At 36.9% G+C, this 12,995-nt stretch overlaps 1 protein-coding gene across 1 annotated transcript; it reads left to right on the top strand.

Annotated features, from left to right (window-relative positions):
- Positions 1–9,868: 9,868 nt before the first annotated feature.
- LOC145635489 (uncharacterized) lies at positions 9,869–11,467 on the top strand. The gene has a single exon (XM_081686778.1). The coding sequence runs from the start codon at positions 9,869–9,871 to the stop codon at positions 11,465–11,467; it is 1,599 nt and encodes a 532-aa protein (XP_081542904.1).
- The last annotated feature ends 1,528 nt before the right edge of the window (positions 11,468–12,995 follow it).

The following is a 12,995-nucleotide window of genomic DNA, read 5'->3' as shown; positions in this document are numbered from 1 at the left end:
CTCTACAGGTTGTACGACATCCATTCCATAAACCAAGGAGAATGGCGTATTTCCTGTTGACGTGCGAATTAACGTGCGATAACCCCAAAGTGCGAAATGGAGTTTGTTAGGCCAATCCTTGTAATTTTATGTCATTTTCTCGATGATAGTCTTTAGATTTTTTATTAGCTACTTCAACTGATCCATTCGCTTGAGGTCTATAAGGAGAAGAATGATGGTGTTAAATGCCATATTTTTGTAACAATTCTTCACACTCAGCTTGAAAGTGAGTTCCATTGTCACTTATCATTTCACGTGGGACTCCATATCGAAAAATAATATTCCTTTCGATAAAGAGTGCTACATGTTTTGCAGTGAGTTTAGCATATGATTGTGCTTCAACCCACTTTGTGAAGTAATCAATTGCTACTAGGATGTATTCATGACCTCCTGTTCCTGGAGGAGTAATTTTACCAATAATATCAATTCCCCATGTAGAGAATGGTCATGGTGAAGTGTAGGTGTAAAGTAGAGATGGAGGAACATATTGTAAAGTGGCGTAGATTTGGCATTTAGGGCATCTTTTCATATATTCATGGCAATCCTTATTCATGGTAGTCCAATAGTATCCTTCTCGCATTATCTTTTGGACTAGCATTTTTCCATTAACATGGGTTCCACAAATGCCTTCGTGGACTATCTTCATAGCTCTTTGAGCATCCTTTTTCCTTACACATAAGAGAGATCGACCCTTAGGTACCCTTTTATGCAACTCGTTGTCTATGAGTACGGATTGGGAAGCCAAGAGTCTTAATGATCGTTTTGTTCTTTTGTCAGCATGAGGAGGGTATTCTCATTTGGTGACATAGTTAAGTATGTCTGTATACCACGGTTAATCTTCATCTTCCTCTTCATCTTGGATCACTTCATCATCTTCTATAGCTTGAATATAAGCCGGTTTATGCCTTTTTTCTATGGTTAGAGGCATTTGCTCGATTTCCGTAGGAATCCTAACCATTGAGGCTAGTCTTGACAAGGCATCAGCAAATTGATTTTCTTCTCTTGGTAGATATGTGTATTCTACCTTTTCTAACTGATTGGTGAGAGTTTCCAGATAATTTTGGTAAGGGGCTAGACTTTTGCTCCTTACTTTCCATCTTTTAGAAATCTGGATGATGATCAATGAAGAGTCCCCGAATATTCGTAATTTCTTCACTCCCAATGCCAAAGCTGTTTCAAGGCCTACCACGCATGCTTCGTATTCAGCAGCGTTGTTGGTAACGTCGAAATCTATCTTTATGGAGATTGGAACATGCTCTTCCTTAGGTGATACTAATAATACTCCAATGCCACATCCCTTTTGGTTTGAGGCCTCATCCAAGTATAAGGTTCAAGTATCATCTTCTGTGACCATCAAGTCTTCGTTTGGAAATTTATTATCGTGTATTGGCGTTGGATCTTCTATTGGAAAAACTGCTAGGAAATCTGAGACCACAGATCCTTTGATAGCCTTTTGAGGCATGAATCTTACATCGAACTGTGCTAAGTTGACTATCCATCTTGATATGCGCCCATTGATTGTAGATTTCTCGAATAAATACTTAAGTTGATCCATTCGGGAAACTACAAAGACTGTATGCAGAAGCATGTAATGTCTTAACTTGGTTGTAGCCCACACCAATGCGAGGCACAATTTCTCAAGCGGTGAATATCGTACTTCATATTCGAGCATCTTTTTACTTAGATAGTAGATTGCATTTTCTTTACCTTCTACTTCTTGCGCAATCATGGCTCCCATTGTCTCCTTGGTGACTGTTAGGTACAACCTAAGAGGTATTCCTGGAAGTGCTGGTGCTAATACGGGATAATTTGCGAAATAGGCTTTGATCTCTTCAAAGGCTTTTTGACATTCATCGTCCCATATTACAGGTACATTGTTTTTGAGTTTCTTGAATATTGGTTAACATATCGTTGTTAATTTGGATATGAACCTACTTATGTATTGCAACCGGCCAATAAATCCTCGAACTTGTTTCTCGGTTTTGGGCGGTGGCATTGACATGATTGCCTTGATCTTGGTTGGGTTTATCTCTATTCCTCTAGATCTTATGACATAACCCAAAAGCACGCTTGGATGGATTCAACCTCATGTTGTATTTCCTTAGCCTTTCAAAGAATTTTATCAAGGCTACTTGATGTCCTGGGCGATCTTTTGATTTTACAATCATATCGTCCACATATACTTCAACTTCTTTGTGCATCATGTCATGGAGTAAGGCAGTCGCTGCTCGTTGGTAAGTAGCACCCGCGTTTTTCAACCCGAATGGCATTACCGTGTAGCAGTAAGTACCCCATGGTGCTATGAAGGTTGTTTTCTCCATGTCTTCTTCTACCACGAGAATATGATTGTATCCCGCGTATCCATCCATGAACGAGAGAAGTGCATGATTCGCTGTATTATCTACCAAAATATCGATGTGTTGTAAAGGGAAGTCGTCCTTCGGACTTACCTTATTTAGATCTCGACAGTCGACACACATTCTTACCCTTCCATCCTTCTTCGAAACTAGGACGACGTTGGCCACCCATTCGGGGTATTTGGATACCCTGATAAAACCTGCAGTTATTTGCTTTTGAACTTCTTCTTTTATTTTAAGAGCTACATCGGATTTCATTTGACGCAACTTTTGTTTTACAGGTTTCATTCCTGGAATTAGTGGTATAGTGTGTTAAGCTATTTCTCTATTAATACCTGGCATATCTTCATATGACCAAGCAAATACATCGATGAATTCTTTGAGTAGATTAATTAAATCGGTTCTTTCTTGTTCATTAAGTGTTAATCCGATTTTTACCTCTCTTTTAATGGTTGAATCATTTGAGATATCAACCGTCTCAATTTCCTCAATTATCGGTGTTTTCTTTTCAAGTGTTTCCATTGCATTAAATAAATTCTTTGTCATTTTCATTGTTAGTTAAGCAATGCTCGTCATCTAGGGTTAAAGAAAAGCACGAGGAGTAAGAAGAAGAAGACATATTATTGAATTCGAAAATCATTACATCGAAAAGGGAAATGTCCTCAGGGACTTGATTGCTAACTACCCTAGGAGAAGAAAGAGAAGAAGGAGGGGTGCTACAACTAAGGACTTGGATGACTCTACAGGAAAAAACTATGACTCTAACTCTGACTCAGACGACTCTTCGAACATCGGTCCTGGCCCTGTCGTTATGGAGATTTTCCTTCCACTTGGAGTAGTCACCTTGACCGTCTTGCGCCATCCTTGTATTGATCCTTCTACTGGAGTGATGAGCTTTGATGTTTCAAAGTTCTCATTTTGTAGGACCGTTTGGATGAGCGGGGAGTTATCCTCTATGTATCTCGGCTCATCTTTTTCTCGCCCAAATAATAATCCCATGACATTAACGTCAAAGCATGGGGGTGCTTTCTCCTTGTGGATAGGAGTTGGGATTTCATCTAGAAAATAACAATCTAAGAAAATTTCGAATCCCGGTTGCCTTATGCCATTTTTAACAAAAGGTTCGGGAAATTCATAGCACGGATAGTCCTATCCTTCTTTTATGAATTGTCCATTGAGAGTAAGAGGATACTAATCCATTGGAATTGCTTTCTTTTAGATGCGAGCGTTCCTACGCGCCTTAGACCTTTCCTGGGATCGCTTGAGATCTTCCCAAGTCGGTTCCAAACCAAGTCCGAAAGTCTCTAACTTAGGAAGGCCAGGTAATTCCACCTATTTTGCTATTCCTTTCTTCTTTCCTAGAGTCATTCCAGGAAAATACCTATAGGAGTAAAGTTCCTCCTAAATGGTTTCTTTTGTCCTTGGTTGTTCATAGCAAGGACTTCACTCAAATTAAAAGTGCTAACATTGTTTGAGTGGGTGGTTTTGGAAGAAGAAGGATTTTCGCTCTTCTTGCCTTTCCAGCCACTGTTGGAGTTACTGTTAGCAGCTTTCAGCTTAGCCAGGTCGTCTTCAATATTAATTCCAATGTCATAGACGACCTTGAAGGTATGGAGATTATTTTGGTATTTGAGATGCTTGGTTTACTTCTCTTGAAGGTTCTTGATGAACAACCTCACAGATTCTTTTTCGCTTGGTACTTCAATCATCCTAGTAGAGGTTTCTCTCCATTTGTTAAAGAAAGAAGTGAAACCTTCATTCTCCTTCTACTTGAGTATTTCAAGTTTCCTGTAATCAGTTTAAACTTGAATGTTGCACTTATACCTATCAATGAAAGCGTTCACTATTGACTCCCAAGTAGAGGTTTTCTCTTTGTCAAGGGAGAAGAACCATTGTTGGCAAACGGTTTCAAGATATAGAGAAAATATAGAAGGAAACACTTTCTTATTAATACCCTTAATACTCATTATTGTTTTAAAATCTCTTAGATGAAAGTAAGGGTTGTCAGGTTCTTTGAATTTCGGGATGTCGTTGGCATTGAACTTCCGCGGAAGAAGCTCCTTGTCCATCGAGACCCCTTGTGAACTAATGCCTTGAAACTTGTAGTCACTAGATAGCTTGCTCAAGCTTTCTTGCATGAGGTCCATCTGTTGTTGCTTCACATGGCCATCGATTTTGAGGGTTAAAACCTTCAACCCCTCAGTCACAGTAATCAGTTGGTTCCTAAGTTCATTAACTTCCTCTTGAGTTGCCATTATCTTCTTAGCTTTCCTTTTTTGAGAGATTGGTTTGTCGAAAAGTTGAAATTGAATGAAAAGGTTGTCTTTGATCAAACGCCCTTCCTTTCTTGACCACGCGCTGTAAATTAACCCATTTTTGTTTTAATGACTTGACTCAAATTGACTTTGACTTGTATGAGCTTTATATGGTGAGTGCAAGTGACATGTTTTGACTCTTGTGTAAAACCATGGGACTTAGTGCCTAGACTCAATTAAAGACTTAACAAGGTATTATTATTAATAAAAATAAACGAGTTGATTAGCAAACTGTTCAATTAGACACAAAGTGATGACTCGAGCAACATACCAAACTGTCGTCAAAACGACAGGACTGGCGCCGCATTTTGTAGTGTAGCTCCAGAAAACATAGCTATTTCCAGGCGCTACACTCCATAATGTGGCGCTGCAGTCCAAGTTGCAGCGCCATTCCTGGAACGTTGATCTAGAACTGCTTTCAGTATTATTACTCTACGGGGTGTGCCTAAATTCGTACTAAGTCAATTCTGATTATATTATTAGACTTTAATTACCCAAATTAATTAATTAATTAGGCAAAGTTCTTTTAGTCATTAATCAGTTTATTTAATCTTAACACAAGTCAAACAAACGATTAGGAGAAACCCATAGAGTATGCACAACAAATAATGCACAATTAGTCAAGTAGTCACAATATGATGCAATGAGTTTGCAACCTAACCATGGCTCTAGTTCTCTAAAGTTCAGGATATGGGTTAGTTAAACAGGGTCCATGCATGGTTAATTGTCCGGATGCACCGCGCGGAAGCCTTACCTTTGAAGGGTTGGCGTGAGTGGATTGGACACAACGAGTTAAAAACTCGCTTCCATGGTTTGGTGAATTCAACATTCTCGGATGTACCCTCTGTTGCACAGCGCGTTCAATTAGGTAGACGGAGTATGAATTCCCAGAGGGTTATTTCCATATGTAGAACACATATGGGTTTCAAAAAAGTGAGAAAAACTCAATCAGGAAGTAGGAACGATCAAACAGTGATAAAAACTGGTTAAAATTAGAACGCATATTTCTGGCTCGGTATTGGAAGAACTTCGCGCCAGGGAATAGAGGCAGGTGCCGCGATTTGGCTTTGGCGTCTGGCGACAGGAGCTGTCCTACATGCCTCAGCATTATTTCGATCCTAGTTCCTACATGCCTCAGCAGCTTTCTATTCTCGATAAAATTTTCCAGTTTCGCGCAGCATTATTTCGATCCTAGTTGTGAAAGATATTCCTCAAATTTCCTACGTGTAAAAATCCTATGTTTTAAACTCATTACGGATGGTCTTTCCAATGAGATATTTTTTATGCATATGACAATAATGTTAATAAAAATTACGCACATGAAATACTTAGAACTTTTCGAGTCTCATCCACTCATTCTAAATCATTGCCGAAATAGTCGCCAAAAACTGTAGGGAATATTTCAAGATTTACCCCTAACTTGAACCCCACTGTGATCATACACTAAAGTACGGTGGCGTCCAAAGGGAAGGAAGCTAGAGCAAAAGAGTCGCTAACAAGTTTTAGGAACTTGTAAACCGTTCACGAGGTGAAGGTTACACCCCTTAACGAGGAGATCGTCAACTCCAATAGCTCAGGAACCATGACTTGTAGTTTGGGGATGAAGGTACAAATCCAACCTAAAAGAGATTGAACCGACCCTAACAATAGGGCTCTACTTTATTTTGATCGTATTCATGTTCGCTTTCTGACTAACATGCAATCAATAGGATTAACCCTAAACCTGTTTATCTATGTTAGTTGAATATTAATGCACAAATAAAACTATTATTAGCGATCACATGAAATATAATCAAATTAACCCTAAACAAGATTATTAATTATCTTATTAAGCATGATTACAAGTACCAATTTCCTTTAAACATGCATAAAAGACGTGATCAAGCAATAACAATAAATATCATGTCATGCAACATCATAATAATAAATAACAATTATCACTACTACATTTTATATCAAATGCCACGGCCAAATAAAGGCTAATGCAACGGTATTTTTATTGCCGTTGCAATAGAGTAGGCTAATGCGACGGATTCAGTATTAATGTTGTAAGAAGTAGAGCTATTACCACGGCTCTAATGAACCGTTGCATCAGCCTAGATATTTCAACAAAAAGGAAAGCTATTGCAACGGTTTGTGATTATGTAATGGAAAAAGTAGGAGGCGCGCCGAAAATTTCAGCTTCCCTCTACTTTTTTTGCCCAAATATTTTGAACCCTTACACTATTCCAAGGGAAAAAGATAAGGAACCCTTACACGTACTATTTTCTCTCTACTGTACTATTTTCCCCATTTTCCTTCATTCTTCCAATTCTCCATTTTCTCCATTCCTCCATTTCCCCCAATTCTCCATTTGCCCCAATCCTCCATTTCCCCCAATTCTATTAAGCTATTTTAATTAGCAAATCCAAAAACTTCAAATTCTCAATTTTCCCCAAATCTCCGATTTTAAGGCCATAAATTACTAAAAAATTACTTATAATTTCTTGAAAATTCAGAGAGGAAAACTTAATGAAGTAGAGGAAGGCGGTACTCAAGAGGTGGCTGGTTGTTCGAACTTCAGGTAACGTTTGGTTGCTCAAGAGGCGGCGTAATTCAAATGGAGAAGTTCCATTTTCGTCTTACATGTCCCTGTGGCTGATATTTCGACTTTGAGTTCAAGGTATACAACGATTCTTCATTTCAGAAATTTCTTAATTGAAATTTTTGTTGTTGCATTTTGATAAATTAAATTTTAAATTTTTATTGCTGTCTTTGGGAATTTGTATTTGAGGCCATGGAATATGGAATTTTCTTTATCTTTGAGTTTTAATTTCAGGTTTTTTTTCCTCAAACTTTACTGTGAAAATGCTATACATTGTTGGGGTATGTTTGGTTGGATTTGTAGTTGTTTTTGCTCAAATTATATGGGGAAAAAATGCTGTGATTTTCTGGTGTATATTGTGCTCGAAATTCGGGGTGTTGCTGCTTGATTTTGATAAATTAAATTTTTAATTTTTAATTCACAAATAGATGCTATTCTATATAAGCGAGAATAGAGTTAACTAATTTAAGAGTTCAGAACAGTTACCCATGTTTTCCATTAGTTTGGGCATCACGAAAACAACTAACAACATGAAGCCAACCATAAGACCCATAGGGCACTTCACTAGAGACAGAGGTGAGAGGGGTTCCCTTTTCTGTGGTTAGCAAAGCATGACCAATTGTGTGAGATTCACTGTTGGATAGAATGATACATTGTTGGATAGAATGATACTCCGTGATAAACAAGACTAGTTCATGGATTACCTCATAGAGCCAAAGTAGTATTCCTGTCTCAAGGGCTCCAAAGCCAACTCAGACAACCCTCTTATGGTTTCCGTCAATGCAGCCTGGACTATTCAAGGTTTTCTAGCACTAACATCAACACGAACCTACACAAACAACATGAAAAAAATACTAAACAGTGATTACCCATACCTCCAAAAAAATAAAAATAAAAAACCCCATAAAATAGACATACCGGTGAAAAGAAATAACCAGTTGCAGCCACTTCAATTAGATGAGTGCCAGTTGGAACGTTATGGCTTTAAGCATAGTAAAGGAATAATTTATAGAGCAAGAGACAATTAAGTATTACTAAATTTATTCTTCACCCATTAGCATATGTATGAATCACAATTCAAGCAAGACATTTACGATTGATCCAAAAGGAATGGCCCTATCCCTACAGATTTATATGAAGTCTTATAATGAAATAAACTGTATTGAAAATAAACATAAAATTTAAGAGTACACTTCGTAGGATCTACATGGTAGGATACAATGAAAAATATCCATTAGGCCTAAAAAATGTAACCCTTTGACCACCATTTCACTTTGATATTTGAAGTCTTTGCAGGCAAACCAAAATCTCTAGTTCCAAAATCTGCAAGGAAAGATGTAGTTGAGTTTGTTGGATTTTTTCGTCAACATGAACCATAACATTATGCAAGGAAGCATCATCAGCACAACAAAAAGTAATACGATATGGGGATGTGATCCTAATTTATAAAGTTGAAAGCAATAATTTTAGTTGTTGACATAACTATGTATACTATAACATAGCTTTCACATAGAAGCAACAATGTGTGTCATGTCACTCACCCATTTTAAATCAGGAAATCTTAATCACTCTGTTCTATTAAAAATGAAAATGATAGAATAATGACCAATAACTTTCAACATTTGATAAATAGGATGCCATGTAGCGACTCCTTATATCCAATTCTTATAGCATAATTTATCTTGAAACAACCATTGACTCGATTTATGTACTTCAATTCCACTTTCTGATCTGAACTGAGTCCTTTGCATTAGTTTATATATGTTTCTGATCTTGAAAATATTATGGGCTTAATATCATATATTTTATGCATTTTTAGTTTACTTCATCTATGATCTGAATTAGATATTCAGATTTCAAAATAAAGCCACTAATTTTGATTATTGAGGATACAAATCTGTCTAATATATATTGCTTAATAATGAAAGGTATCAATTTCTTTTGGACTTTTGAATTGATCATGTACATGAAGGGTTCTTAGGTACTTTGATTGTTGCTGTTTTGATAATGAAAGGTTTCTGTTAGTTGCTGGTTAAGGTTTCTGTCAATTTCTAATAATGAAAGGTTTCTGTCAGTTTCTGATAATTAAAGGTTTCTGTCAGTGACTCTCTTAACTCTTAGTGAATTGATTAAATGTTTTTATTTTAAAAATTAAGTAAAATAACCCAGATAGTGGAACTAAAGAGTAGTGGATGTTTGCCAAATGGAGTGGTGAATATGAACGGGGAGTTGTCCTTGTGAAATCAAATTTGTTGTCCTTGTGAAAGTTGTCATTATCTTTTTTGGCGTCATGAAGGTGTTGTGAGAGATCACCTTATTTGTAATGGTTTTGTTCCACGAACGGATAAGTTATCAGAGTTAGGGATCAACTTTCAAAGGGAACAAACTGTTTTGGATAATGAAGAAGGGTCATCCCAAATGATTTTAATGATGACATATTAGAATTGTTGCATGATGCACATGATGCTCTTAGAAAGGGGCCAAATGACGAGGCAAAAAAGTTTTTCAAGTTAGTTCAAGAGGGCCAGGAAGAATTGTTCCCTGGTTGTAAAAATCATTCAAAACTTTCCTTCATGATCCATCTTTTTATTTTGAAGTGTGATCATAAGCTAACTAATGTTGCTTTTGGAGATATATTGGAGCTTATAAGGGAGGTGTTACCTGATGCGAAACTACCAACTTCTTTTAATGAAGCAAAAAGTGTTCTGAAAGTGTTGGGGTTGGATTACACTAAGATAGATGCGTGCCCAAATGATTGCATGATATATTGGGAAGAGCATGAAAATGCAACAAGCTGCCATGTTTGTGAGACGCCAATATGGAAATCAAATGACACAGAGAATGACATAGAAATTGAAAATGGAAAAACCTATAGGATTCCTCAAAAGATTCTTAGGTACTTTCCAATCAAGAAAAGGCTTCAACGACTATTTTTGTGTCAAGAGACGGAGAAATACATGACTTGGCATACTGATGGGCGTGAAAATGATCATCTCTTACATCATCCTGTTGATGGTCAAGCTTGGAAGGAATTTGATTCTGTATACCCAAAGTTTGCTGATGACCCACGCAATGTGAGGCTTGGGTTAGCCACAGATGGATTTAGCCCATTCAATTCAATGAGCATTGTCCATAGTACATGGCCAGTTATGTTGATTAATTATAACTTGCCTCCTTGGATAATTATGAAGCCTGAGTTTTTGATGCTAGCCTTACTAATTCCCGGCCCGTCTTCCTCTGACATTGACATATATTTGCAGCCACTTATCAAGGACTTGAAGGATTTGTGGGAGTTAGGGTTAGAAACTTATGATGCTTCGACTAATCAAAGGTTTGGCATGCATGTAGCATTGATGATTACCGTGAGTGATTTTCCGGGTTATGCAATGTTATCTGGGTGGAGCACAAAAGGATACTTGGCATGCCCTGAATGTCATTATGAAACATCTTCTGAGTGGTTGCCTTGTAGTGGTAAGACTGTGTATAGGGAAAATCGTAAATTTTTGGATCCATCTCACCCTTGGCGTCATGATAAGAGGAATTTTGACGGAAAACTTGAGGAAAGATGTCAACCTATTCCATTGAATGGAATTGATATTGAGAATATGTTACGTGATTTTCCAGATGCATTTGGAAAGAAGCAAAAGAAACCAAGGCGTGATGTGGATGATCCGAATTCGTGGAGAAAGATACCCATATTTTTTGAGTTACCATATTGGAAGCATTGCTCTAATCACCATAATCTTGATGTAATGCATATTGAGAAAAATTTATTTGATAATATCATTGGGACATTATTAGACATTTCTCCAAAGACCAAGGATAATGTGAGTGCTCGTCAAGATTTGGTAGAACATAATTTGATGCCAGAGCTTCAACCAATTGAATTGGAAGATGGTAGTGAAGAATTTCCAAGATCTCGCTTTTGGATGTCATTGGAGCAAAAGCATAAGTTTTTCCAGGTTATAAAAAATGCTAAGCTTCCTCAAGGTTATGCTTTAAACCTTAGTCGTTGTGTGCAAGTTGGAGAAAGGAAAATAGCAGGCTACAAAAGTCATGATGCTCATTTTATGATGAATTATCTTCTTCTAATTGCTGTGAAGGCAACATTACCCAAAGATGTTGCTAGTCTTGATAAGGCTTTCTGCTTTTTTCAAAGGTATATGGAGTAAAACTATTGATCCTCGAGATCTTGATAAATTGCAATCTGAGATAGTTGAAACTCTATGCCTACTTGAGAGGATTTTTCCACCTGCTTTTTTTTTTTATATAATGGAACATTTACCCATACACATGGTTGACCAAATTAAGTTGGGTGGACCTGTGAGTTCAAGGTGTATGTATGGAATAGAGAGGAATCTTCATGAAATTAAACAAGATGTTCGACACAAGGCTCGCCCAGAAGGCTCAATGGCAGAAGGATACCAAGCTAAAGAATGTGTTGCTTTCATAGCTAGATTTTTTAAACGATCAAGCAAAGCCACACCTGAAGTTAATGAGTGTGGTACCTCAAAATCATTTTTCCCTAAGGTAGGACATCCTATCAAAGGAAAAGGATGGACCTCAAAGAAAAAAATCGTGGAAACATAATTGATCGCAATACATGGGCACAAGCACATCGTTATGTCTTGTTCAATTGTCATTGTGAGGAAGTTGAGAAATATATAAGGTAAGATTTGTAATCAAAATTTAGGTTTATTAATATTTTTTAATAAAATGTCTTTATTCTAACTCTAGTGCGTTAGTAAGAGAAATATTTTTTTTTACACTGAGCACAAGATTTGTGTAAGTGCTAAAAGGAAAAGAAAATGGAAAAGTGCTCAAGACCATAGCAAGGATTTCATGGATTGGTTGAGGGAGAAAGTTGATTTGATTCTTAAAGATGGCCATGATAATATCCCGGACCATATTTTGTGGTTATCAAAAGGTCCCTCTCATGTTGCCAAAAAGTACACACGATACTCGGTTAACGGCTATATATTTCATACCATGAAGCGAGATGCAAACTACGTAACTCAAAATAGTGGTGTCACTCTAACAGCCATTACACATAGCTTTGCAAGCTCCAAAGATCAAAATCCTGTTGTGGGAAATGTTAATTATTATGGTTCAATAGCTGAAATCATTGAGATATCTTATCATGGTCATTGCAGTGTTGTCTTATTTAGATGTCAATGGTTTCACTCAGAGAAGGATGATGATGAGCTTATTACGGTTAATATGAATAAGACCGTTTCTGAAGAAGAACCTTTCATCTTAGCAACTCAATCACATCAAGTGTTTTATGTGGAAGATTTGAATAGAGAAGGTTGGCATTATGCTGTTCAAATCCCTCCTAGAGAGTTTTCAGATGGTATTGACATACATTATTTTAATACTTCACTAAATGTTATTTTACATACATAATTAACATACTTCCATTTTTTTTTTACATTGCAATTTATTAGTTTATTATATTTACATGGCAATTTATTTCAGTTTATTATATTTACATACATAATTAACATACTTCCATTTTTTTCCAGATGAAACCGAGTAGACCCAAAGTTCCTACTTCCCAAAGTCAGCTTACTGAATATGAGTTGCAACAGCTTCAAAAACTGAAATTCAATGCAGAGAGAATGGAAGCCCGAGGATCAGCATCTGTAGCTAATAAGATACTTCAAGAAAAAACAAAAGCCTTAATTTGTCCAAGTGCAA

This window comes from Chenopodium album, chromosome 1, assembly GCF_948465745.1.
Source record: "Chenopodium album chromosome 1, dcCheAlbu1.1, whole genome shotgun sequence".
NCBI classification, from domain to species: Eukaryota; Viridiplantae; Streptophyta; class Magnoliopsida; order Caryophyllales; family Amaranthaceae; genus Chenopodium; species Chenopodium album.
The sequence above is the reverse complement of the archived record's forward strand: the minus strand, read 5'-3'. Positions and strand labels throughout refer to the sequence as shown.